This window comes from Anser brachyrhynchus (assembly GCF_964034855.1).
Source record: "Anser brachyrhynchus genome assembly, chromosome: 1".
Lineage (NCBI taxonomy): Eukaryota > Metazoa > Chordata > Aves > Anseriformes > Anatidae > Anser > Anser brachyrhynchus.
Window position 1 is genome coordinate 46065051 of NC_137694.1, and position 26840 is coordinate 46091890.

The following is a 26840-nucleotide window of genomic DNA, read 5'->3' on the forward strand; positions in this document are numbered from 1 at the left end:
TGGGGGGGGGGGGGGGGGGAGGTGAGGATCTAAAAATATTTGTGTTATATTAAATTGCTTTGATTTGTCTTACACCTAATTATTTGATTAAAGATTACATTGCATTAATTATTGCATGTTTTTCTACAACGATGTCAGCCTGTTTTCATATCCACAGCAGAGTGTGTCGCTGTACTCTCTATCCTCTTGACAGAATATGGAAGTAAAACATCTATCATGTATAGCCGTGCCCCTTTTCTTCCTATGGAAAAGGATCCACAGATTAAATCCTAAATGCATTTTGCTGCATCAGCTCCACTAAGAAGAGTGTTGTGGATACGCTGGTATTCCTGTAATCCTCTCCACTAACTTTGCTACTAGGTCTAGGTAAATATGCCTTTGTGTTCTTTAAACATTTATCTTACATTTAATATTTTTTGTGTATGTTTCTGCCCCTGAGCTCTTAGCTTTAACTCAGCTGCTGAATTAAAATTAGTAGTGCTTTTTTTGCTTGGGGTCAATAGTCACCTTCAGTTCAGATAAATAAGGCATAAATCAAATGAATTGGCTGTTTTAGCCAGAAACTTTACCAATTATTATTTTTGACCAAAATCTATTGTATTGTCTGAAGGCTGAGAATGAGAGAGTTGTCACATTAGCAAACAAATTACTCATGCTAATATTTTCCTCCCTAATCCAGTTACACAAGAGATAAATGAGATTTAGAAATTCACTGCATAACCATGTCCTCTCATGCAAAAAACAATAACTTTCTTCCTTAGGCAGTACAGGACTAGCTTTCAAATTTCAATAAACACTCTAGAATGTTGTTTTGTGGGACTTGGAGAAGTAATTAAGAATGAAGAGCCTTTTCACTGTTGGGCTAACTGAATAAAACATTAGGGGCCCTAATTTTGTGCTCGAGTGAAGTATCAGCTTCCCAAAATCATCATCTCTGTCAAACTTGGTATTAACTGTTCTTCTGGGCAGATAGGAGAAGCAGCCTTAACATCAGACTGACTTTGCGGTTGTATACATATACTGTACGAAAATATAGTAAGCAATACGCTGTGTATTTAAATTTCCATAAGACATTAAGCCTCATTCTTACGCAGGGCAGTATCCTCAGTCATGACAGATCTGTCAGCAAGATGATGAGCAAAGCTTACACAGCTATTGCTTGTGCTGTGTTAGCACCGGTGTGCATGCATCAGTCTCTGTGCTAAAAGGTGATTTATCAGAGTAAAAGTGTATGCAGTCGAGCATAATGCAAAGCAAACCTAAGCCTATTCTAAATTGAAATGTTTGAATGAAAGGAATACATTAATGTGTTTTAAGCCTGTCCCCTGAATTTTTCACTGTTTCCCTAGTTCTTGTTTAGGAAAAAATAATGGGTACTGGTTTTGTATTTTTTCCCTTTCCGTACCACTTGAGATTTTATATGCTGCTATTATACCTCTCCTTGATCAACCTTTTTAAAGCTAAGGTGGCCTCATCTATTTAGGCTACACAAAGGCTGTACTGTACATCTGGTTGCACCTCTTATCCTTTAGTGTGTCCTGCTTCTGATAAAATCTTTTTGAGACAGATCTAACACAATGGTTTTATAGGTTGCCATAATGATGCTTAATTCCTTTCCTAATAATTCCCAACAATTTTATTTGCCGTTTTAATTACCATGTAGCATTAAACTGGCATTTTCAACTGGCGTCCCACATCAATATGAAATTCTGGAGATGCAATAGCAGTTTTGGAACTCTAAAAAAGGGAATCCAAAATCTCCCTCTTACATCACAACAGAGAAATTATTACTTTCTTTTGTCAGTGTTGAATTCCAATTCCTGTTTGCTTTCTACTAGAACAATGACATGACGTTGCCTTTCGTACTCAGTTTTATGAAAGCAATTTTATTCTGCAATTTGTTGTTTCACTAGCAAACTTTGGTACTTGCTTTATACTCTCTTCTGAGACTATGAGTTTGTTGGACAGTGCAAGTCCTAGGGGAGACCTCTGCAGAGCTGTCCCGACAACCTCTCACCACTGTGAAAACTGGCTTTTTAGAAATCCAAATACAATCTATTGATTGAATTGCCATTTTCTGTATGCTCTTTGACTCCTTCAAAGAACTCCGACAGATGAGTGAGACATGACTAGCTTTTCGAAAAGCTGTACTGGATCTTCATCACAGTATGTAACCAGATGTTATCCGTTTGCCAGGCACAGAGATCAGACCCTGGTTCTCCAAACCCCTCTTCAAGCTCTTAGAAAGTTATTAGTATGACATTCACTACCTTCCTCTCTTCTAACACCGAGGCCAATTTATACAAAAGTTTGCACCTCGCAGTTTTTCATTGCATGAGTTTTAGATTTGAGGTTCCACCAGACTCTTTGGGAAATGAATCTGGTCCAGGCAAGCTGTTTTTATTTATTGATATGTTTAAAAAAACCCTCTTCTTATGGCACTGTAATGCCAGTTGATCCCTTGGATCTGGCCTGTGAAGAAGGGCCAGAAGAAGTTAAAATGACAAAAACTTCTTTCATTGCAAATAGTTATGTTCATTTAAAAACAAACAAACAAAAACAAAACAAACAAAAAAACAACTAGCCAGACCCAAGAGCCCAGTACAAAGTTAGCTTGCTGCATCATTTCTGTTAAGGATAACTATCAAAATTAGAAACTGCAATGATTTGGTAAATTACAGCTAGTAAGAGAATTAGTGGAAGATTGTTCTTGTGTATTTGACAGTCCTATATCCATTTGATTTTTGAGGGAAAAAAAAAAAAGCATTGTGCTAATTTGATTCCATGTTAATTTCCACTACAACATTAACAATAACTTGTCTAACTTTGTATTTCTCCTTTCAAATGTTTATCATTAGGTATACAACTGTTATTCTTAGTTGTACCAACCTATTACTTCCCAGCTCTCAGTCTGACATTTATACGTTTTAAATACCTATAGACAGGTCCAAGTCTTCCCAAATCATTAACTAAATTTATTCTGTTTTCTTCTATATGCATGATTCATTTCCACTTTTGGACCAGTGAGGTCAGAAGCTGCGTATTGTGGAGAAGCACAGCTGGAAGTTCAAATACATTCTGCCTTATTGGTCATCAAAATGTGTACCCCCGAGCATAACCATGCCTGAAGGATGTATGATGAACTAGTGTTTGCTCAGCCATCTACAGAATCACAGAATGGTTTGGGTTGGAAGGAACCTTAAGGATCACTCAGTTCCAGCCCCCTGCCATGGGCAGGGACACCTCCCACCACACCAGGCTGCCCAGAGCCCCATCCAGCCTGGCCTTGAACACTTCCAGGGATGGGGCATCTACAACTTCCCTGGTCATTTCTGTTACTCTTGAGTGATTTACTATGTATTCCTATATACTAATTACTATTAGTAGAGCCACAAATAGAATGGAAATCATTGTCAGAATACCTCTAGCTATGCTATTGCCTTAGAGTGCACCAGCCCCCCTGTATACTCCTGTTCAAGGGCCAGGGATAATATTTGCACACACTTTTAACATCTGCCTGTGCTTCCAGTCTCTGTCTCTCATTGCTAGCATGCTTCATCAGAGATTTATAATCTTTCAAGAAGTCAAAATCTGATGTGTTGGCAATGCTATACATATCTTAAAAGACAAGAAGGGAGAAATATTTTCAAGTCTGAAAGAGGTTGCAGTGTATCAAAGGTAGAAACGAGCTATTTTTATTTCAGCAAGCTTTACAGGCAGAGCTTTAGTACTGTATTGTAACTGTCAGCATACGCTGGTTTGGGGCATCTAATCAGCATGCTGCTCTTACCTACTTGTATTCACATTTCATTCTGCGTTTCTCTCTAATGCATGAAGAAGTCTTAGGCATATTTTGATAGCAAACTGATGGAAACCTACATCAGAGCAGAAGGATTGGATGAATAATTATACTGCTAATCCCACCTGCTGTCACACAACAAATACATGTAAAGAAATGTATAGATATGCTAGTTAATCTTAGCAGTTATCATCCCAGCAAAATCGCAGTTGCACTGGCGAGGGCACGGCAGGCATTGACTTACTGTCAGAGCTATCCCAGCGCTGCTTCCTGGAGGCTCGGCTCTCCGGGGCAGACACAACCCGCAGCCTGCGCGCACCTTCGACTTTCAGGCAGTGGGATATCACAGCCCGCTGGGGAAAGCGGCACGCTTCCCATGCTACGTTCAGATGATTCCGCAGGTCAGTGCCTGGGTGACAGAATGATGGTTTAATTTCTTGCTCTTCTCCAGTGTGTTCCCAACCCCAAGAGAGCGACGCAGTGGGATCAGTCAGTGCAAGTGCTCAGACAGCATCTTGCAGCTGTGCACAGTCACTAAGAAAGGGACCGTCTCCTTGCACGATCTTTTCCATTACAAATTTACACCACGACAATGTGCCTCAAAGCAAATAATTGCTTACAGAAAGTATGATCTAGTCAGAATTGTATAGTCAGCTGACTGTTGGGGCCAAGTCTTCAACAATGACTTACGTGTTACTTCAGCTGCTACTTGATCTGATGAGTCCAAGTGATCGTGCTCCCTTTTGGAACCACAGCACCTTCGAGTTTTTATATTCCTTGTAAGTCATGTTTAGTACCCTCTGTTTCTGTTTTCTTTTCCAGGGGAAGAGGATGTAAGTCCTTCTAACCTTTCAGTGGAGCAACCCGAACCAAGCTGCATATAAATATTGTGGCCTGGATGTCTAAACTAAAGCCGATTGCTGAGCGGGGCCATCAGAAGAAGGCAGATGTGCATCTCACAGAATCACAGAATCATATAGGTTGGAAGAGACCTCCAAGATCACCCAGTCCAACCTCTGACCTAACACTAACAAGTCCTCCACTAAACCGTATCACTAAGCTCTAAATCTAAATGTCTTTTAAAGATCTCCAGGGATGGTGACTGAACCACTTCCCTGGGCAGCCTATCTTGGTTCCACCCTGGCAGGGAACAGGGACACGACACGCATCTGCACCTGGCCCCAAGAGCTCAGACCTTCTCCCAGGACCCCAGCTTTGGACTTAGCCAAGCCTGATGTTTAGATATCTGCTAGATGAGCAACGCACACAGAAAGGTAGTTGTGGTTGATTGACATTCACGATTTTAACACAATGTATGTACAGGAAAGACCAACAGACACTATCAAGCCTAAAAGAGCCTCGCCACGTAGGCAGTGTATGAGAAATACCTCTTTCTCTAGGGTACTTTTGCAGCTCTTGTCCCCAGTCTACTGTGGGCATATAATAATGATAAAAATAATTGGGCTTATTTAATACCTATTTGGTTTTTATTGCCAAATTGATCTGATGTCTTATTCCAGCATTTTGAGCTCTCTCAAAACATCCATCACAATTTGTATAGGGTTCTAAGACTTTCTCATCCTTACACGAGAGAATTAACAACAGGCAGTCCTGAAATATGATGTTAGCATTTGCAATTCTGCACAGCTATTTTTAATACCACAGTCGTTTTTTTGTTTTGTTTTGTTTTTTTTTCCAATATTTGCAACTCAGTTTTTCATATCTCTTCCATGCTCCTGCTTGAAAATAGAGGAGAAAGACAGAGAATTTTAGAAAACACCTATTTAATTTGCTGTACGAATGGGAGGCTGCAGGAGGAGGAAATCAAGAAGTTGTCACCCTGAAATGAGAACAAAGCCATGTGGTAGTTGCATTGTAAAAACATTAAGGAAAGTCTCTGCTTATTATAGTCAATCCCAGCCCTTTCAAATAACAAACCCATTAAGGAATTTCTAGGTAGGCTAACTGCTTTCTGTGGTATTTTAGAAAATGGAAGAAAACAGAAGGTAAGGCATATGTTGTGTTAAGCGAATTTTTAAGATTGAAGGTGTGATGCCACTTAAGCACTGACAGCTGCAGTGGTCATAACTTGAAATGTCTTTGCAAATACTAAAATCATAAAATCAAAATTCTGCTGTGGTATAGAACAGCACTGCTCGGAAGCCATATAATGCTTTTGAAAGATCTTTTGGCTGTTTTACAAATTATCTTTCTCATTTCTAACTACTGCAAGTCATAAAGATGTTTCATCATTCCATGCCTATTTATCATATTTGGGGTGTGTGTGATGGTGAATACTGTCCATGGTGTCATTCTGGTATTACCAGGAACAACGAATGTAGGACATGTAAAAACACAAAGGAGTCCACCTAACAGGTTCGACCATTTACATTCAACTCAGTCTCAGTACCTCTTTTTTTTTTCTTACTACAGTCCACTACTGATTTCATCTCTGGATACAGACCAACCCATGTTCTGAATTCTTGGCTTCAGTAGCCTTCAGAATTTATCCATGCTTAACCCTTCCATTAAATAGTGCTGCCTAAATTCCTTTTTATTTTTTCAGATTAGTAGAATAAATGTTTTCTGCTCCACTTGCTAATTAAACCAAACCTTCTGTTTGGAATTTGCCATTTTGTTGGGCTGATGGGTTTACTGGGGTATGTTTTGAGCCTTGCTACATTCATAAAACCGTCCTGAATTTGCTGGCTACTGCATGCATCTGCTCCATTGATATTTCTATCCTGATTCTCCATACTGTTCTTCCACAGCTTTCTGGATGATCTTTTCAATTAGAGCACAGTCTTGAGATTTTATTTTCCCAAGAAGAATTATGTAACGTTTATACTGAGTCATATTTGCCATCTGCTGATCCAACCACATAAACAATCCAAATTCTTTAAAAACTGAGTTTTCCCTAGTATCTGCTTCTAATCTAATTGTTCACTAATGTGCAGGTTTACACACATACCCCTGCCTTACAGTTAGCTCTTCACAGAATACTGGCACCTCTTCAGGCTCTCAGCAAACATCAAGAAGCTTATCCAAGCCACATATACAGAAGAAACACGTGAGAAGGTATTTATCAGGTGATGAATGAGACTGTATACAAAATCAAATGCAAGGCAGAAATAAAGGGAAATTATGGCTACTCCAACAAGACATCGCGAACCTTCAGAACAGAAAGCTGGAGTATTCTTAGTTTATGGCCAGCCTTTTTGGAGCTAACTAATGAACTCAAGTGGCTGATAACAAGATACAGAACTTTTTATTTCAGCTTTACATTGGTTTTCCACTGGGACTCTGCTGTGACTAAGGACTTAAGCCGTAAATCCAAACTCATGTGATTATGCATTTATTTATTCAAAAACAAACTTTAATGAAACACTTGTGATCACAGAATCAGACCTTACAATTGCTATTTATATCAGACTGTTTCAATCAGAAAGGCCATAGTTATAGAGTCTCTGTACCTAATAATTTTATGTCAGTGCTCAATTACGTGTCCTGTTGACAACATTGCAGAAGACAGTTTCACATTCTGAAAACGCCAAACTAGGTAAAAGATATTTTATGTTGTTTTGTTGCTGTGGACAACTATATTGGAAAGATAGGTCTCTGTGATGATATATATATGTATATATATATTTTTTTCTATTTGAAAGATTAAAATAGTTTCATTAGGTAAAAAGCATGAAAACATCTGTTCAACTTTTGCTGACAAGGACTAAAACCAATTATTTGTGAAATCAACATGGATCTTTCTATTGACTTGAAGGTACTATAGAACTGAAGTAATTAACACTCACTCTGAAAACATAACATTAAAATCCTGCCTGCCACAATGCTATTTTGCCATTGCTGTGTTTTACATCTTGCGAGTACAGTTAATGGGAGAATGCTATTGAAATCAGTGGGGGAACGGCATGGGGTCTTAACTTCTTTGCCTGTTGTACCTCTGGTGCTACCTACACAAAGTGCTAAACTTAAACAGGGCCATGGGGCTGTAATGGGACTTTTTGTGTACGCACAGCATCAAGCTGTGCATAAACAAGGATGTGCTTATGGGTTGGCCAGCTTAGCTTGTAACAACCGAAAGCTGTGAGTGTGATTCATTTTGTTGCCAGAAAGCCATGCAATTGACGAGGCTGCGGGTCTGAAACCCGTCCCAGAACGAGGGGCAGGCTGACAGGACACCTCGGATACCGGGACACCGGGTGGTGCGGGGCTCACCCCTCGCACCACCACAGCGCTGCGGTCCCGCACCTGACTGACCCCCGTCGGCAGCCCCGCCTGCCCCGCTCGCCGAGCCGACACCTCACCCCGACGGGGCCCGGCTCTGCCTTTCTGCTCACCCTACGGAACGAAGCCGCTCCGGGTTAGCCCCGCGATGCCGGCCGCCTCCCCTCACGTCCCCTCAGCGCCGCCTCGCCCCCCGCCCTGGCGGCGGCCCGCCCCGCCCGCCCTCCCTTTCCCCTTGCGCAGCGCCAGGCGGCGCCACCTCCCCGGAGCTCCCCGGGGGCACCCCTGCGGCTGACAGACCCCGGTCCTTTCCCCGCTCCCTCCCTCCCCTCACGGGCCCGATGGCGGCGCAGCCCTAACGGCCGCCAACGGCCGGAGCCTGCCGTTGGGCGGGGCGGGCGGAGGGAGGGACGGGAGGGAGCAGCCACCGGGAGCGCGCCGGCCGCGTCTCCCCAGCAACCGCCCCCCCGGCCCGCCCCGCCGCCCCCCGTAAGGGCGCTGCCCCCCCCACCCGCCCCACCGCACCCCGGCCCGCCTCAGGCGCGGGGGGCCGAGGCTGTCCCTGCAGGCCGGGGTGCCCGGGGAGGGAGCGAGGCCGATGAAGAGCCGCCCTCCTCCCTCCTTCCCTCCCGCACTCCACCCAGGAGCGATCCAGTGAAAGCAGGAGGAGGTGATTCTCCTCCTCCTTCTCCTTCTCCTTCCCTCCCTCCCTCCCGCCGCTGCTCCCGCTGGTGTGGAGGGGACTGCAGGAATCTCCGCGCCGCGCCGAGGCAGGGCTGTGGGGCGAGCGGAGCCGCGCTGTGGAGAGCGGGGGCCGCCCCCGGTCCCTGGCCATGGGCAAGGACCAGGAGCTGCTGGAGGCTGCTCGCACGGGGAATGTGGCTCTGGTGGAGAAACTCCTGTCTGGGAGGAAAGGAGGGATCCTGGGCAGTGGATCTGGAGCTATTCCCTTATCCAGCTTGCTGAGGTAGGGGCACCATTCCCCGTCAGGCGCTGGTGTATTCACCTCCTCTTCCTCACCATCACCATCGCCCCTCTCATCTCCATTCCCACCCCTGTATCCTGGTAGTGACAATAAATGGTTCACTCTCTAGCCGAGTACGAGAGTGTCTGTGTTTAAAGTCGCAGGCAGGCATTTTATTAACACGGCGGTTCTGAATTTCTTGCCTTCAATGCGTCAGTGAGGTACTTGTTCATTCTGTTACTAGCGGCGGTGCAGAACTTGTATGTCTATGGCCGGGCTAACATGCACGATATATTAACCGCTCACCTTTGGTATCTCATCTCCAAATTACTACTTTTAATCACGGGTTAATCACAGAAAAGGCGTTGCATGTGGAGAATTTGGTGTGGAAAGCCGTAGCTTCCCCCCTCACCCATAGTTGCTACCCTCACTTGCAGAAGAAATTAGGCATGCCATAGTAATGAGCCTACACAACAAAGACGGGGAATCTTTCCTCTGAGAGATCATCGAGCCAGGCAGAGGCGTAAAACTTAGGGAGCAGGTTAGGTAATAGCAGGATTACTTTCAAGGTACCTGGATTTAGCGGAGTGAAACTGGGTTACTGGCCGTGCTGGTGGAAGGACTTAACTTGAACCATGTCATGTCTCAGACAATCTACAGCACGGCTCTGGTGTGAAGTTTCATCATACTCCCAAGAGCATGATCTCAGGCATTTATGACATTTGGCAGTGTTCAGAGAGAAGGTCTGCAGCACGCAGCCAAGTGCTAGTGGTGAATACTACACTAGCCGTAGCAGGAGATGACAAAATGAACAGACACACTGTTGACCTAGAACTTGAATCGATTGTTAAGTCTATTTATTTATTTATTTGTGAAAGAAGGAAAAGGCCTGGAGAAATGGAAACCGCTTAAATGAAAATGTATTTTTGATTCTATTGCCAGTACATCCTAGTCACTATATTTATATTATTTCAGTATTCCCTATCAGAGGATATTTCATGTAACTGTCCAAATTTTAGTTGTGTAAATTCTATTATAAAGTCTTTTTATTTTGAGGATGTTTTTAGTGCTGTAAACAACATCAGTCCACATATGCATAGTTTACCAAACTTCTGTGGTGCTCCAATTCAATTACTTATTGAACTATTGTTTAATTACTAGCCCATTGACCAAAATCAAAACACAGCGTGCAATTGCTTTTTGTGCTGCACTTGCATGTGTTGCTTAGCAGGGGATATGCCAGATAATTGGTTTAATTTAAAATATAAGGCTTTTTAAAAAAGTGATGACCATTTTTGGTAATAGAGTGAAGTTCACTTTAGTACAGTGATTAGCCATTTATAATCTGGTTCTACCGCGTGATTTGTGTAGTGAGTTTCTTCAGGGCTAGCACCTGTGCTATGTTCTTGCACTATTACTTTCATGTTGTATATCACAAGTTCTGTATATCCAGAGGGAATGTCTTTGCTTGTGTTTTTCTCTTTTTTATTAAACAAGTGTTATACTTTGTGTATACAGAACCCATTAACCACATGTTTTGTATATACAGATGTGTGGTGGTAGTAATTGTTGGCCACTCAGAATCGAAGTATTTCACATTGTAAACTCAACTGTTTTTTTTTTTTTTTTTTTTTTCTTCTGGAAGGGCACTCAACTTAAAACGAAGTAAAGTAAAACTCACATTGTTTTATTTATGCTGTTTCTTTCTAGTGGTATAAAGGATTTTTATGGCTTCTGTAAACGTAGCTTCAAAAATCAAAAGCAAATATTTAGCACACAGTTGCTAAAATGTTTCCTATTTTAAAGAAGTTGATTCAATACATTTAAAAAGAAGTCAGTAGTGGTTAGATGTGTAAACATTTCACAATGTAACATGCTATTGAACATAATGCTGTTTAGAGGGAATCTTAACAATTTCATTGACTTCACCAGAAATGCTCAAAGAAGCAGCTACTATGTAGCTATAGAACATGCTTTCCAGAAAGAGGTATATGTGCTAGGTATTTTAGTTTACCTTTATTGGAGAAGTTATGTGACTGAGCAGATGCCAGTAACCATAGGTTAGGTCCATAATGACATGCAAGATTAAGTCAAAGAGGTAGGATTGTGTCTTGGTACAGGACACATGGAAACAATAGGAGGTATTGAAAGGGAGTCGTACTAACATCTAGACCCTCTTTAGGAGAACAACACTCACTGAAAATAACAAGTTTTAGAGGAGCATAATATAAAAGTTTGAACTTGAGGACGGGGGGGAATCTGAAGATTTCTTAATAGAAAAATGATTGCAGTAGCTTTACAAATAGCTATGCTTGTGTTTTTTGCATACAGTTTATTAGACTGAAAATTGGTTTTCCAGAAGTGCTTTTGAAAGTTATGATGAAGAGAAAGTGATAAGAAAAAAATATGGGGACATATTTTTCTTCTTTTTGTACGCTCTTTAGGAGATATTGTGTTTGATAGTGTCTTCTAGCGTTTCACTATAGTTGTCATTGAGTTCCTGAAATGGTACCCCAGAAAGGCACAAGTTGTTTGTTTCTCCTTCTGGCAATGCTGTTCCTAGCATTAGACTGGGAGAGTTCAAATCTTTCAGCATGCAGGTGGACTAATACTGTGCCTGATGTATTGGTCTAAGTAGCAGTTCATCTTCCCTTTCTTCTAAGAACAAAACTCAGTTGATGTGGCTGAACCTTCCACGGCCTGGTGCGTTTCTTTGTGGAAATTTGCTTTGCAGGAATTATGTACCTTGTGAATGAAATTTAATATTCATGAATTGACAGATGCACATTGATTGTTATCTGAAACGAGGAACAAACTACCTGAACTCTGATCTTCTATTTACATTTTTATAACTTTTTTTCTGACTCAGCACCTTTTATGGCACTTGAGGGAAAAAACAGGGCAAGCCTCTGCATGGTTATTTTCTAGTTGAACATATTCATTGATGCTAATTGTGTAGTAAATTATCTGTTGTTTAAAGGGCAGGCTTCTAACTTAAAAATCATTATACTAAATTATGGCAGTTCAGGAAACAACACAGTTCAGCAAGGCTAGTTAAGCACACAAACAGATATAAGAATGAGTTCCTGTGAGGACTTAACACATGCTTAAATCACAGTATGTGCAAAGTGCATAAAAACGGTATATGCTTAATTAAGAGGTCATAGGCACCCAGATATCTATAATGGCTGCTGTGTAAGACTTCATGCCCTAATTGGTTTATCTGAAGGAATGACAACAAACCTGTTGTGTTTGACTGTGTGGACGGTATAGCACTTCAGGAGATGTGCTGCAAGGCCCCAGGTCAGTTTGTGGCCCCTTACCTCAATCTTCGTTCTTTGCTCTGGAATGTAAAGATTGCACAGTGAGGGTGAATTCCTCACATAAGGCATGGTAACATACTACTTCAAGTATAATCCTCAGGGAACAGATGACAGAGAATAATTTAGTTGCTTAAACCTACCTATTTAGTTGTACTTTAGATACGCGTGGGTTTCTGAGTCATCTGCAAGGACTGATGGACTTAACGAAGACTCGTGCCCTTTGGAGATGCAGCTAGACTCTAGGACATCTGAGGCTGAATTGCACACCTCTGTGTGGGCTACAGTTTCCAACCCAGCTCAATAGTGCAGGGCTGGGATCTGTTCTTTACCTATGAAACAAGAATATTTTGAGACACCTCAAAAACTGTTCAGAGTTTAGAAGGCCAAAAAGTAAGGTAATTTTCTTTTCTCTCTTTCCTCTGAGATTCCACTTCCTGGAATTGTCATGCATTAATGTATTAACTATGTTTCAAAATTCTTCTTCTTCAAAAAAGTTTTTTAGGGATTTGATTGGAAATAAATAGGAGGAATTTTCACTTTTTTTAAAAATTATTTCATTGTCTTTAATGTTACTCCAGTATAAACCTAAAAATTTGAATGAAATCCTGCTGTCCCTCTAACAATCTATCATTCAGTATCCCAAGCCCTTAAATGTACATTAATTGACTTAACACATTAAGTAAAAGTATTAAAGTGTTTCTAAATAAACTAGTATTTTTTTCCATATCTTTGTTTGATTATACACGTACACATAACATTGTTTTATTGACCAACAGGTTTTTCATTACTAGGTAGAGACAGGCTTAGTTTCTTTCAAAGTGTTTTAGTAAAAAACAAACAAACAAACAAAAAAACAACTTTAAAGTTTTCATAGATCTCAGAGACCTTATATCATTTTGCCATATGCAGTCACGTACAACCCTTTTTGCCCAACTAGTATGTTATAGCCTAAATAAAATGGTTAGTTCTTGATTAAATACTAATCCGTAGTCTTTTTAAACTCTGCATTTTAAAGGAGCTTTGGATTTTTTGCAGGACTAAGGGGTAGATTATGAATTACTATGTGAACTGGCATGGAGCAGTAGGGAAGGGTGAGTTGGCCCATTTTTGCTCTTTGTTGGCTCCTGCCATTACACAGCATGGGCGGGCGGAGCAGCCTGCATGGAGCTGTTTTTTCCCCTTCTCCACTTGGCAGGAGGTGGTGGGGAATGGCTCCATTCTTTGCTCATCCTTACTTAGTGCAAATACGCCACATATATGCCTGGCCCAAGATATTTCTTCTCTAAAGTATAAGAAACCCAGCAAGCAGATTGTCAGTCTGCGAGTCACAATCTGTTTCCTCATCTGTTTCTCAGAGCAGTGTCTTGCTCGCAGCAAAGCCACAGTTTAGCCTGATGGCCCTGGTGCATGCTGAGAACCACACAAATCTACTTCTATCCTTATGCAGAGCCCTGCGATTCACTCAACTTCCTGTGACAAATCAGATCACACTTAAGAACAGCTTGTAGAGCAAAAAGTATGTTAAAATTAAAATATTTTACAAAGCTTTGGTTAAAAGATTAACAGCCTTTTTTCACATTTTAATTTAAATAACAAAAGGATCCCTTATCAACAAAAATAGAGGCACTAGTTCTGTTCTTCATTGCAAATAACATTGTTTGAAGGAAGAGAAAAAAAATTCTTTGGTTGATTTTTATAGAGATTCTATTATATGAGGCTTGCTGCAGCAGGTTCCTGGGCTCACATACTTCTGAGTTCAGTTTTAGTCTTGCTTCTAAGTTAAAAGGTATTTATTCCAGATAATCAGTGCTGATAGCAAACTGGCAAGTATTTGTTACATATAGGTCAATGGGGCATTCATTTAGTCTATGCTTATTTCTAATTTTAGTTACACTTTTTTTAATTAATACATACTAGTTTTTGTAGTGGTGTCCCAAGCACAAACCAGCATTTCCAGATTCCCAAATTACCTTCTTTGTAACAGATTTCATTTTTTCTTCCTTTTGTCTTTCAGTATGAAATGCAAATTAATAACCACTACAGCGCTTAATTTATGGTGTTCAGTATACGGTGTTCAATGATAGTTGATTGCTGCCTTGATTCTGCATGTATGCCCTTTCAAATGTATGGGCTTCTGCTACAATGTAACCTTAATTTTGTTATTTTCTATCTTTCTTAGACTTATTTTTATTCTTATATCTGATAAATGTTTTCAATCAATGTTTAGACTAGACTTTATCTATAAAGTTCCTTAAATTTCTTCATAAGTTTGAAATATTTACAATAAGTAAAGATAGCAATATGGACAGTTTTCAGGACATCTGGTAGAAATCTTATTGTTAAGGGCAAGTCAATTCACAAAGTTTGTGTAATGAATTTTCACTAAGAGCTCAACATGACCCTGCATTCACAGCTCTGTAGTCAATCTCTGTCCATAAATTTCTCACTTTTCATTTCACATCTTATTTTCTGAGTGCTGTTAAATTTTGCATTCTACTAATTTTCTAAAAAACGTTGGACCAAATGTAAAATAAATACATAAATAAATAAATAAATGAGAACTGCAGATCCACTGTAAAATCTACTGTGGTCATATCTGCCCATAGAGAGAATGATATGGGATGTAGTAGTGCTGGGAGGACCGATGGAGATTATGATGGGGTCAGGGAAGACTAATAAGAAAAAATTTACAAACAGTTTAAGGAGAAAGTGGGGAGTGGGAAGGAGGAAGAAAAGCTGAAGTATCTAAAAAGAATACTACTAAAACAATTCTTTAGGAGGTGGTGAATGTCTAAATCTTCAGTGGACCATAAAAATGTATTTTGCCCACCATCTTGTTTTCCCTTTTGTCTGACATCGATGATGTTAGTAGTTTGGTGATTCAATAGAATTAATGCTGCATTATACATTTTTAAATGACTTTACTAATTTTAAGTGGTGGTGTGTTACGAGAACTAAGAGGGGAAATAAATGAAATAGAACAATGAAGAATGATGTAATCTGAAAGGTCTGCTATCTTGTGACTTGTCAAGGTTGGAAATGTTATGATGAGCAAATGCAGATGCTTTTAGGACAATCATTTTTACAGTAACTGCACTGGTGACCGAGAAGAACATATCCATGTTTTTAAAATTCTACAGCTAAATTCTCTTCTTATAGCTCTATAGGCCATTTTTATTGCCCTGACAATAGCACTAGTTGAAGCATCCTATAAACTGCTTTAATTCACGCTACTGGTATATAATCCTTAAGAGACAATATTGTTCAGAGTACAATTTCACTCCCTTTCCTCCAGCAAGCTTAGCCTGCTTGGCTGGGGAAATGGCATATACACAAGTTCCACAGCTGCAGAATTCCCTTCTGCTATGGGATTTTTCTGTTGGCCACTTCCAATCAGAGTACACATCCTAATCATTTTTATTACTTCAAGATAAAATATTTTGACAGCTTCTTATGTTAAATGCGTAAGACATAATGAGTGGTGTTAATTCCTGCCTACTGATATGACATTTTCATGTACATAGATCCTTTTGGGAAGTAGGGAATACATTTTGTTTGAACTTCATAGCCTTTATGTGAAGACTTTTATTACTTTTTAATTACTTTTTCCTGATGACAGTATTTTCAATATGTTCATTTTGCATTTAAGAAGTGATATAACAACTCTTCTGTACCTAATTTAACATCTTTGAATTTCTAATAATGTATATCTATCTAATATAAGAGGTTCTGAGAGATTTAATTCCATGAGGTTGTGCTTTTATTAAAATAATTTTACAGTTTCCGATCTAGTGCACGTACATTTTCTAAGGAAAGAAGAAATGACATCTTGAGTGCAATATAATTCCTGTTTAAAACACCCAGTGGTAGATATGTTTCTATAGGTGCTGATGTCTGTGGTAGGTGTCCAAGTTCCAGTTACAGCTAATGGAGATCTAGTCAATATAGTTAGGGAGCAGAATGATTTACTTCACCCTGAAGTAGACATAGAGTGATTTTATTTCAAACTGGGCCGCATCCCTGATTTAAATATTTTTCGTGGGTAAAATATTTCAGTGAAGAACAGAAAAAGGGCAATTCTATTAGAAGGTTTATGTGGAATGTATGTATAAATGACCACTTAAATAGCTAAGTTTTAAAACAAACAACACAGAATTTCTCTCCATATTTTATAGCTGATTTTGTTAAATTTGTACATAGTAGTAGGCATTAAGTAATGTAGAGAAAATCAAAAGATTATGTGATCTAGGGTCAGAATCAAGTGCTAGATGGTTGAAGTTAGACATACATGAAAGATACTTAAAAAGGTTTGTTACAGATGCACCATGTGTGTAGGGATGGAACTAGAAAAAGCTTAGCAAGAGTTGAAACTAGTGAGGGATGGGAAGGGCAAAATCAAATACACTGGCAGCAAAAGAAAAGTGGACCAACTGCTCAGTAGGGCAGGAGACATAATGACAAAGGACAAAGAAAAGGCAAAGCACTCACTCCCTTTTCTGCCATGTTTTTTGGTGGTAAAGTTTAACTTTCCAAGTTCTTGAGCTTAGCAGCAAAATTTGTATGGCAAAGAAACATGGAAGAGGAAGGCCAGAATAACACTTAAATTCAATGGAATGTGTTGTCCCAGATGTGTTATGTCCGAGGGTGTTAACCAATGTTGCTGTGAGGCTACTGAAAGGTCAAACATATGAAATTTCTGAAAACTGGAAAAGGAAAATGTCATGGCCTTCTTCAAAAAGGGCAAGAAAGAGACTCTGGGCACATCAGCCTAATCTCTCTTCTACAGAAAATTATAGAGCATAACTAACATCATGGAAACCATTTCCAGGCACGTGAAGGACAAGGTGATTGGAAACAGCCAGCATGGATTTACCAAACTCAGATTGTGCCTGATCAACCTTAATTGCTCTCTACAATGAGCTGACTGCCTTTGTAGATGAGGGAAACACCATGAATGTTGTTTAACTTGACTTTAGAGCAGTCTCTTTCAGACCAAATGGTGAGCTATGGATTGAATAAGAGGATAATAAGATGGTTGGAAAGTTGGCTGGACTTCATGGCTTGCAGGGTTGTGATCAACAGTGCAAACTCTCACTGCTGGTGTCTACTACAGATTTTCCTCAGGATTTAAGGGCCAGAAATTGATTACAATGGAGGTACACCAGTTTTGTAGATACTACCAAACTTGGGGGCATCATGAGATGACCTGCTACTGAGGGACTTGGTCAGGTTAGAGAAATGGGCTGATTGGAGCCTCATGAAGTTCAGCTAAAGCCAGTGTGAAGTCCTGCAGCTAGAAGTGAATAACATCTTGCTCCCCTATAGGCCAGGGACCAAGTGGACAGAAAACAACATTACAGGAAAGGATCTGTAGGTGATAGTGAACAAGAAGTTGAACATGAGTCAGCAGTGAGCCTTCACAGCCAAGGTCAGCCAAACACATATAGGCTGTGCTAGGAAGGGTGTAGGTGGCGAGATGAAGGAAGTTATTATCCCCCATATTCAGGTATAGTCCCATAGGTGGTGGAGTATGTGGATTCTCCAGATGAGAAAGATAAACAGCAGAAGACTGGCAACATTACTGTGGGCTGGTGCACATGATGCACAATGAGAGGCTGAGAGAATTCCAGTTGTCCTGTGTGAAGATGGGAAGGCTAGTGGTTGATCTTAGTGCTGCCTTCACCTACCAAGTAGAAGGGTGAGAAGATGGGCTGGAATTCTTGGATGTGTGTAGTGGCAGGACAAGAAGCAACAGACAGCAGCTGCCACATACGAAATTCTAGTTAGACAGTAGGACTAATTTTTTAAATAAGTGGGTGGTCAAATCCTGGGGAAGGTTGTTCATAGACTTTTGTGGAATCTCTGTCCCTGGAGAAATCTAAGCTCAAGAAGTTCTGGGGCAGCCTTACCTCGTTGGCCTTACTTTGAGAGAGTGAATGGTCCTTGCGAGCCTTACTTTTTCTGTCGTATCATATCACAGCCTGTGTAACATACCAGCTCCAAAGTATCATGATTTGTTGACCTTAAATTACCCTTGCACCCTGTTGCTGTAAGCCCTTTTCTTTACTTTTGGAGTCTGAATACTCGATGGCAGTGAAATTTACAACACCATCCCACTGCATCTTTAATTCTTTTAAGAATTGTCTTCTGTATTCTTCCTACACTGTTGAGAGAAAGGAGACTGGAGTTAGAAAGGTGGTGTATTAGGAAGAATGAATTTCCTCACTGGCTGCATTCAGTGATTTGGTGGAAGGATTTTGAGTTCACTAGGGGATCATTTAGAATCTCTTTCCTAGTGTGGGCCCAATTTTGCTTTGTCTAAATTATTCCTTTTCTACTTACTCTCTTATGCTTGAGCTGGACATTTTTTTTAATTTTTTTTCTCCCATGACATTAGTCACTACAAAAAACATCTGTATTGTATTTAGTCTTTGAGTTTGCTCGTTAATAACTTTTTTTTCTCTTGTAAGAATGGTGTGATTGGTGTGAGATTGTTTCTTTCCGAACCCTTCGTATCTTAGAGAAATGCTGAAACAGTTTTAAGTTGTACAGTGTTTATAGTGTCCCAGTATAAATATCCTGTAAAGACATGCCTTTTAGAGAAGGTAAAATAATAATAAAAATAAATCTTATAAATGAGAATTGGGAATATCTGCTTGAATAGCTATTTTCCATCTACATGTTGCCTGAATTTCAAACCTTTGTGAAGTAACTTTCCAGTGTGTTTGTTACTGACAGTTCTGAGACTTAACTGTGAGTTTAAGGTCTTCCATGTTTACTTACTGACTTATCCAGGTCATTTTTAGATGCCACTAGATACAAGTAGTGAATCTGTGTATCTAGGTTATTTTTGCAGATTAAAAACCCCAGCATATTAGTATTAGCAGTTTGACCCCAGAATCTCAATTAAGTCGTTGGTAAGGTTTCCTAAAAAAAAACACACATAATTTACACTTATTTTTAGTTTTCAATTTTCTCAAGTAATTATTTATCCACTTCCATATCCTCCTTGTCATCTGTATAGCTAATTTGTCAGATTATGCTCATAAGTAATTTGCAATCACTCTTCTTCCTGTTTTGTGCACATTTATTGCAGAGCAGTATCTTGCATAACCAAGTGGTCTAATGATCTGTTAGGGCTCTTCTCACGTAATGTGCACAAGTACATTTTCGCAGGACCAAATATGTCGAATACAGAAATAAAGCATGTGTTTTATAGTATATGTGTATGTTACAAATCTGTTGTTTGGCTGTCACAGTGGTGAAATCTATTCCTTCTGTTTTTATTTTCATGTAGACTATGTAAGTCTTGATTTGGAAAGCCTAATAGTCATGACGTAAGTAGAAAATGGAGCCTGCAAAAGCATGGAATAGGCATGTGTTCTGGGTGGAGATGTGCCTAGCAGATAGGCAGGGAGAAAGACAGACTTGATTTGGAGTGTTTGGGCAAGTAGGTTGTATTTAAAAAAAAAAAAAAAATAAAGGGGGGGGTTCAAATGCTAGATATGTTTCATAAAAGAAATGGGTATAAGAATTGAGACTGGTTGACTGTGGAGATTAGCACTGGTGAGAAGTGAAAGAGGCAAATTTAGGAGTCAAGATACAAGGAACAGAGCAAAGAGGAGTTATATTCAGCAGGATAAAGAGACAATGTATATCCAGTGAAATATAGTTTTCACTCAAAGCCTGATACTTCCATATTTCCCTGCTATTACAAATAATTGTGAAATGTATTTGCAAACTGTCTCATTCTCTTTTAACGTTAAAATAAGTAGAAGCTAACAAACTGCCATCAGTCACTCCCTTAGTTTAAGTGGAAGAAATTGTTGGATATAGAGATCTTAAATCATCTATTAAAGCTTTGTCAAGGTGACACCACATGGTGGAATTTCAGGAGTTTTAGTCTGCTTTTTTAGAGTCAAGAAAATTCTACGTGCCTAAAAGCATGTAGAAAATCAATCATTCTGATGTTGTTAATTGTAAAAATAAGGTTGTCTGTGCAGTTTTTATTTGTCCCTCTGAATGGGGGCATTACATACATTTAATGACAGCCATGTACTCTTTTCTTCCACAAGGTCCTTACCTCAGTTGCAGCCCAGGATAGACAATGCTCATTGAATGAATAGTTAATTCAATGTTTTTTATCCTTACTATTCAATGTTTAGCTATGAGTCTTATTTACTGCACGCTATTCAAACACTTCTCTAGAAAAAGAATGATTCATTTTTCTCCTGGGCTTTTCAGTGCTGTTTGTCACTATAGTATTTGACTGCTTCACAACGTTAATGAGTATATTTTCACAGGACTTCTGTAACTGAGGAAGGGTGTTAATATCGGTTCACAAATGCTAACTGAAGCACAGTTAGGTTATGGTGAGAAGTGTCCACTGAATTGGTGTTTCCAACAGGAGACTGTAAGGAGTTCATTTCTCACTGTATTTATATAGTTCATCTGAAAAAATAGGAACACCTCTTCTGGGCCAGAATGAATGTCCCTCTAGCCCAGTATTCTTCTCCAGCAGGGTCTGGAAGTTAAAGGCTAAAAGCTGGTCTTGGTAAGATTAAACATCAAAGCAAACATATAGTAAGTAATATATTCTTGAATGTAGTCCTACAGCTTCCAGCAATTTACAGCAGCTTTCCAAGACAGACGTATTGTCTTTGTATTTAATAGCTCCAGTGGATTTTTCTTCCATGCATTTGTTCAAATGGTCTTTGAAAAAATGCAAATTTTTAGCATTCATACTATCCCACAGCAAGGGTTTCACATCTTAATGAAGTATTATGTGAAGAACATTCCCTATAAATTATGTAGCATTTTATGTGTTCAAATGTATAAAGATATGTTCAGATGTTCAGTGGTTTGTTCCTGGAGTACAGACACGGATAGAATCCATTTCTGTGCAGAATTAAACTGCTGTTCCTTTTCTTTGCTTGTTTTATTGATTTAGTAAATTCCAGCACACCTTTTAATACCTTTGATTTACAAAAATAAAACAGTTCTTATATCATCTATTATACAGCCTCAAATCATCCCAAGACCAGTTTTCATTGCACAGGGAAAAATAATCTGGAATAATGTAATTTTTAAGGCTAATACATATGCATAAGTGGGATGACTTAGCAGCAGTACTTTCATCCTTGCCTTTACAACCTCAATATTTTATTTTTATTTTTTAAATACACATTGCAGTCTAATGTACGTATCTGTTGACAATGTAGGTGTAGACTATCTTTGTGGTGGTGAACAGAGGATTTGGAGGATGCCTCCATTAATTCACAAAGAGTATAACTGCTGATGTGTATTTCATGTCCTTATGAAGAGTAATGTGGGATTCAGGGCCCTGAAGATTTTTTTTTTATTTATTTATTTTTTCATATTGCCTGAAACAGCAAAGGTGAGGTGAGGAAAATCAAGCTTTAATTACTGAAAGTAATTTGTGAAGATGGTAATGAAAATTGGCATACAGGAAAAGGGTGGTCTGTCCTCTCTTCTTGAGAGGGAAACAATTATTGAGGAAACAGCAAGGTCATTCATCAGTGATGAAATATTTCCTCCTATATATTGTGCCCTAGACAGATAGTTTGAGGCATAAGTGGGATGTGTATCATTTCTCCATTTATGCTGGCTAATCAGAGTTAATGAATTACTTTAAGAGTATCAGCTTTACAATAGATGAAGTTAGTTCTGGTCACCAGTACTTGCCATGTTGGCACTGCTTAACCAAAATGAGAAAAACTTCAACTTTCAGTCTCTCTCTCTCTCTCTCTTTTTTTTTTTATTTTTTATTTTTTTATTCAGGCAGGAATAAGTGAAAGAAAGGTAAAATGAGAAGTTTATACATTTACAGGTCCAAGGATTCTGAGATAATACCAGTATTTGAGGGCATACCCATCCAGTGTTATCTGAAGAATGTATGTGATAGATTTGGAACTGCCTAGAGCAGTCTGAAAACCTTAATACTTGATTATGATGTTATTGTGACACTGGTCTTATGAAGATTATCAGAAATGCAATCAAGAAAGAGGATTTAGATCCAGATGCAGATTTTGCAGAAAATCTGGAAAACAATGAGAGCCTCAGTGTGATGCTATGATTTGACCTTTTCTAAATCCTAAGAAACTGATTTGGGGGAGCAGGTTCAGGTTTGGATATCAGGAGGATTTAAAGGTGGTCTGCTGAGGCAGAGATGGGATGATGAGGAATGCAGTGAGATCTGGAGCCTTACAGGCTAAGGTTCCTTTACTCAACACTCATTATGATCTAGATCACATCTATCATTTAAAACAAACAAACAAGAAACACCGCTAGAAAGAGAAATTTACCTTGAAGAGGTACAAGTATGTACTTAAAGGGCACCTGTCTAAACGCTTTCTTCACTTCAAGGATTAAGTACAAATGGCAAATGTTTCAAAGGGTTAAAGTTCTGGATGTTTAGTCAAGTGACCTGTATGTATATTTTAAACCTGCTTTTACACCTGCTAAAGAATGTTAGTTTATTTTGGGGGTGCCAAAATCTTCATATTGAGATGGAAATACATTGCACTAGATATGAAGACACTGCAGTCTTTTGTTTTTTGATTTTTTAAATATACTACTATTGTTAAAATGGGGCAGTCATCTCAAGAAAGCCAGTTAACTCTGCATATTCCATAACTTTACCTTTCATTGAAATAAATAAATAAAAAAAATCCTGCTAAATGACCATTTGATATTTCAAGCTATTAATATATGAACAATATGATTTATGCTGACATTTAAAACAATGGGAATGCATTTTTGTATATTTTTATAGATATTTCCTATTAAGTCTAATGTAGTATAAGATAATAGTTTAAAACAATTAAATTTTTGCTGAAATAAAAGATCTGGGAATTTATATAACTAAAGGGCTGTCAGGAAAACAAAAGCAAAAACACACAGACGATTGTTAGATTTCCAAAATACTTCTAAGGCATTAACTTGTGAAAAAAAAAAAAAGACTCAACTATGCTGAAATGGGAACACTTTCTTTTTATCTTGTATTTTCCCTTGTTGAATGTGCCTGATACCCTCAGAAGACTCTTTGGCTAGTATTGCTCAAACTAGACCAGTGTGACTTCTTAAGTTTGAGTTTGTGTTTAGGACGTGTTTAGGAATAAATTCCAGGTGGTTGCTTTTTTTTTTTTTTTGGTTGTTATTGTACTTTTTAATACTGTTTCACACGATACTAGATACTTGTCTCATGCCTAAACAAAATTGAACCAATTTTAAAATACAGTGTGACTATATTGGTAATGATAGACACTAAGTCTTTTCTCTCTGTGAACGTTGTGTAGTATTTGTTGGTAGTTTCCAAGACATACTTGGAGTTGACTTTAATCATACGGTCTTGTCACTCTTTTGATCAAACCTGAGGGTATAAAAAAAACTCAGAGACATAGACCCAGTAGCAGTTAAGACAATGTATCCTTACCACAGGAATCATTTAAGTGCTACAGAACTGTGTAAGAGTTGTACGCGTATAAATGTCAGAAAAGAAGGAACAGCAGCATAAATCTTTCCAATTTTTTTTGTTTCCAATGCATAAATGTGGTTTTTGTTTGTTTGTTTTTTGTTTTGCCACTGAATGAACCACTGCAGCATTTGCTTCTCCTCTTCTTGCTTTAAAGCTCACCTGGCTGTAATAGGGCACAGAATCAGGAAATAAATTTTGAAAAAAACAAGCGAGGTTGCTAAGAAATGTCTCTTTGCTAAACAGATGAGGGAACATCTTTTCTGAGAGGCTGCCTACCTCAGTAGGTAACCTCCAGGGAACAAATCAGCTAACTACCATAGTTGTTAGAGACAAGCAGAGCTTTCTTTCCCTTCCCTCAGCAACAAAGTGTTGTTTTCATAGTATTTTTTCTCCTCATTCCTTCTTTCCCCACTATTTGTCTCCCATTCCTTTTTCTTACTATGACACATGGCTTGAACAACGGGAGGGGACAAAATTAGGAAGTTAAGAATCCTGAAGTTCCTTATGCCAATCTTGAAAAAGAGGACTTTGCTGCTGATACCCACCCCAAGGTCAGGGAGACCTGTAAGAAAAATTGAAGATTTAAGTTCATACTTTTGGAGAATGTAGAAGGAACTACATTTGAGAAAGGCACATAAAAACAACAACATTCATTGGGAAGCCTGAAAGGACAGATAGAAAACTGGGTGAGAGTAAGAGGAACAGGGAGATAGGATTGTTTTGGGATATGGGGCACAGTAACTTGTTGGAGTGAGAGGTAGAGATCCACTTTCAGCAGCACCTTCCTCAAAGACTGATGAACACTATGAAATGTCAAATAAATGTATTTAAAGTGACAAGAAAAGACACAAGTGGTTGGATGTTGTCTTGTCTTTGCCCAGCAGACTTATAGCATATGTGAATGAATCTGCCTAGCTACTTGGGCAAATGCCAAAACCAAAAACCACCAGCTCTGAAAAAAGGCAGAGGAAAGGAACTGAATCCTTTTGTGGTGTTTCTGTTTAAATGTATTCTTGGTAAAACAACAACAACAAAAACTCAAGAGAGAATGAGACAGCAGGCCTCAGGATTACTCTTTAAAGGTTGGAGCCAGAGTGTCTAGACCTCTTTGGACGGAAGTATAATATCTTGGCTAGTCTTCAATTCATAGTACCTCATTACCCAAATCTCCTTTGAAAATAGGACTTTCTTAAATGCCACAAGATGTCATCATTTCTGGGTAAGTTCCCAATATACTCTAAAGAGGAATTAAGAACAATTATCCAGAAGGTCAGCTCATGGTAGACGTCTCTCTCCAAGTTTTCCCTGACCTGTGAGATGCTGTGGCATTTTCAGTAGTATCAGCAATCACCATGCAGTGCTGCTGTCTTCTGGGATTCTTAGAAAAGTCTGGAATACAGCTGAGATCTTCCTGAGTGGAATGAACTTTTTGGTAAAAATGGCAATTCATTACATTCCTGAAAAGAATCGAGTTATATTTGGGTCTTTAGGTATTTCCTTTCCCAGTTCTATAGAAAGCAATCTATATATTCCTTTAGATTCCTTCCAGAGAACCAGCTAATTGCACTGCCACACTTGTTGGGCATCAGATGAGGCTTCTATAAAGCATAAAGCATATAAAGCATAAAGCACTCTGCAAAGGATTGCTTAATTTTTACTGTAACTAAAAATCAAATGCTACCTTTCAAAGCAGCTGGATTGACACTCACATAGGGAGTTGTCAGGAACCATTTAAATGAGTGCAGATTTATCAGAGCAGCAAAGGGGGCTGTCCTGTCCCTGTTAGCACTGCTCAGTGCATTCCTCTAATCAAATGCAACTTTAGTCACGCACCCTAACATTCAGATCATTGCAGACAGATGCGCTATAGTTTTGATGACAGATCTCTTTCCCTTTACAACACTATTAAGGCTCATTCTTGTGCATCTAAGCATACAGAACTTGACAGTGATATGAATGATTAAAATATTTGTTTCTTTCATTTAATGTTGAAGACTTGCACACATAAACATTAAATCGCATTTCAGTTGTATTTACTTTCTGCTTTGTTGTTGTTGTTGTTGGGTGATTTATTTTTTTTTTAATTTTTTAGGACCACATACTAAATCCAATTTCTCTTAAAAGTAATAGGTTTTTGTTTCAAGTTAACAAAATGCAGTTTGGCTAACAGAATTGTATTCAGTAACTAGACACTGAGCATATTAATGATACTGTGTAACTGAGTGTTGCTGCTCACATTTGTGCTAAATATTACACATATCAAATTCTTAGATTCTCTTTTCCATTTGAAATGGTATCAGGTTGCTTTTGTGTGTTTCACTGTTAATCAGTACTGAGCTAGCCTATCAATTTCTCAATCAGATCAGGATTTTCCACTACAGCTTAAATATCTTCTGTAAATAATTGCATTGCTCAGTTTATCTTCACACACTTTTCTGTTTATGGATGTTACTTAAATGCTAATGAGACAGGACTTGGTATTTCCATCCTACAGAAAATAATACAAGCAAGAGAAAGCATGCTGAAGAAATTTAGTAAGTTATTCTGAGTAGTGTCCTGCCTATCAAGGAAATAAATTCTGGAAGTGAGTGCAGTCACAGGTAGCCATATGTCCTTTTTGTAGATTTAAACTTCAGTGAAAAGAGGAAGCTTTTTTCCTTAGTGGCATGCATTCCTCAAATGATACAATGACACTGAAGCTGTGACCTCTTCCATACCCCCTCCCCATCTATTTTCAAGACAGTAGAAGTGTTGGTCTGACTGTCACATACAGGTGTGCATGAATGTATGACATAGCCATGAAGGGCAGCTAATCCTACTGAAACGGGTAGTAAAATTAAAATGGATAACTTTTTTTTTTTTTTAAATAAGCTAGTTTAGTGGAGAAATACCAGCTTTTTGCACTGAACTGCACTAGCTTTTATGGAACTTGTAGTGATAAAAAACTAAAAAACCACATAAAAAAGTGGAATTATCAAAAAATCAAGAAGGGGAAGTCAAACTGAACTGTAAAGG

The 26840-nt window shown here is 38.9% G+C and overlaps 1 protein-coding gene across 5 annotated transcripts in view; it reads left to right on the forward strand.

Moving 5' to 3' along the window:
* Positions 1-8551: 8551 nt before the first annotated feature.
* The window catches only part of ANKS1B (ankyrin repeat and sterile alpha motif domain containing 1B), a 441985-nt gene continuing 423696 nt past the window's right edge, over positions 8552-26840 (forward strand). For all 5 annotated transcript variants that reach the window (XM_080595951.1, XM_080595956.1, XM_080595957.1 and 2 more), the window contains exon 1: positions 8552-9008. In XM_080595951.1, coding sequence (XP_080452077.1) covers positions 8875-9008 — 134 coding nt within the window. In that variant the 5' untranslated portion in view covers positions 8552-8874. The remainder of the gene's footprint in view (positions 9009-26840) is intronic.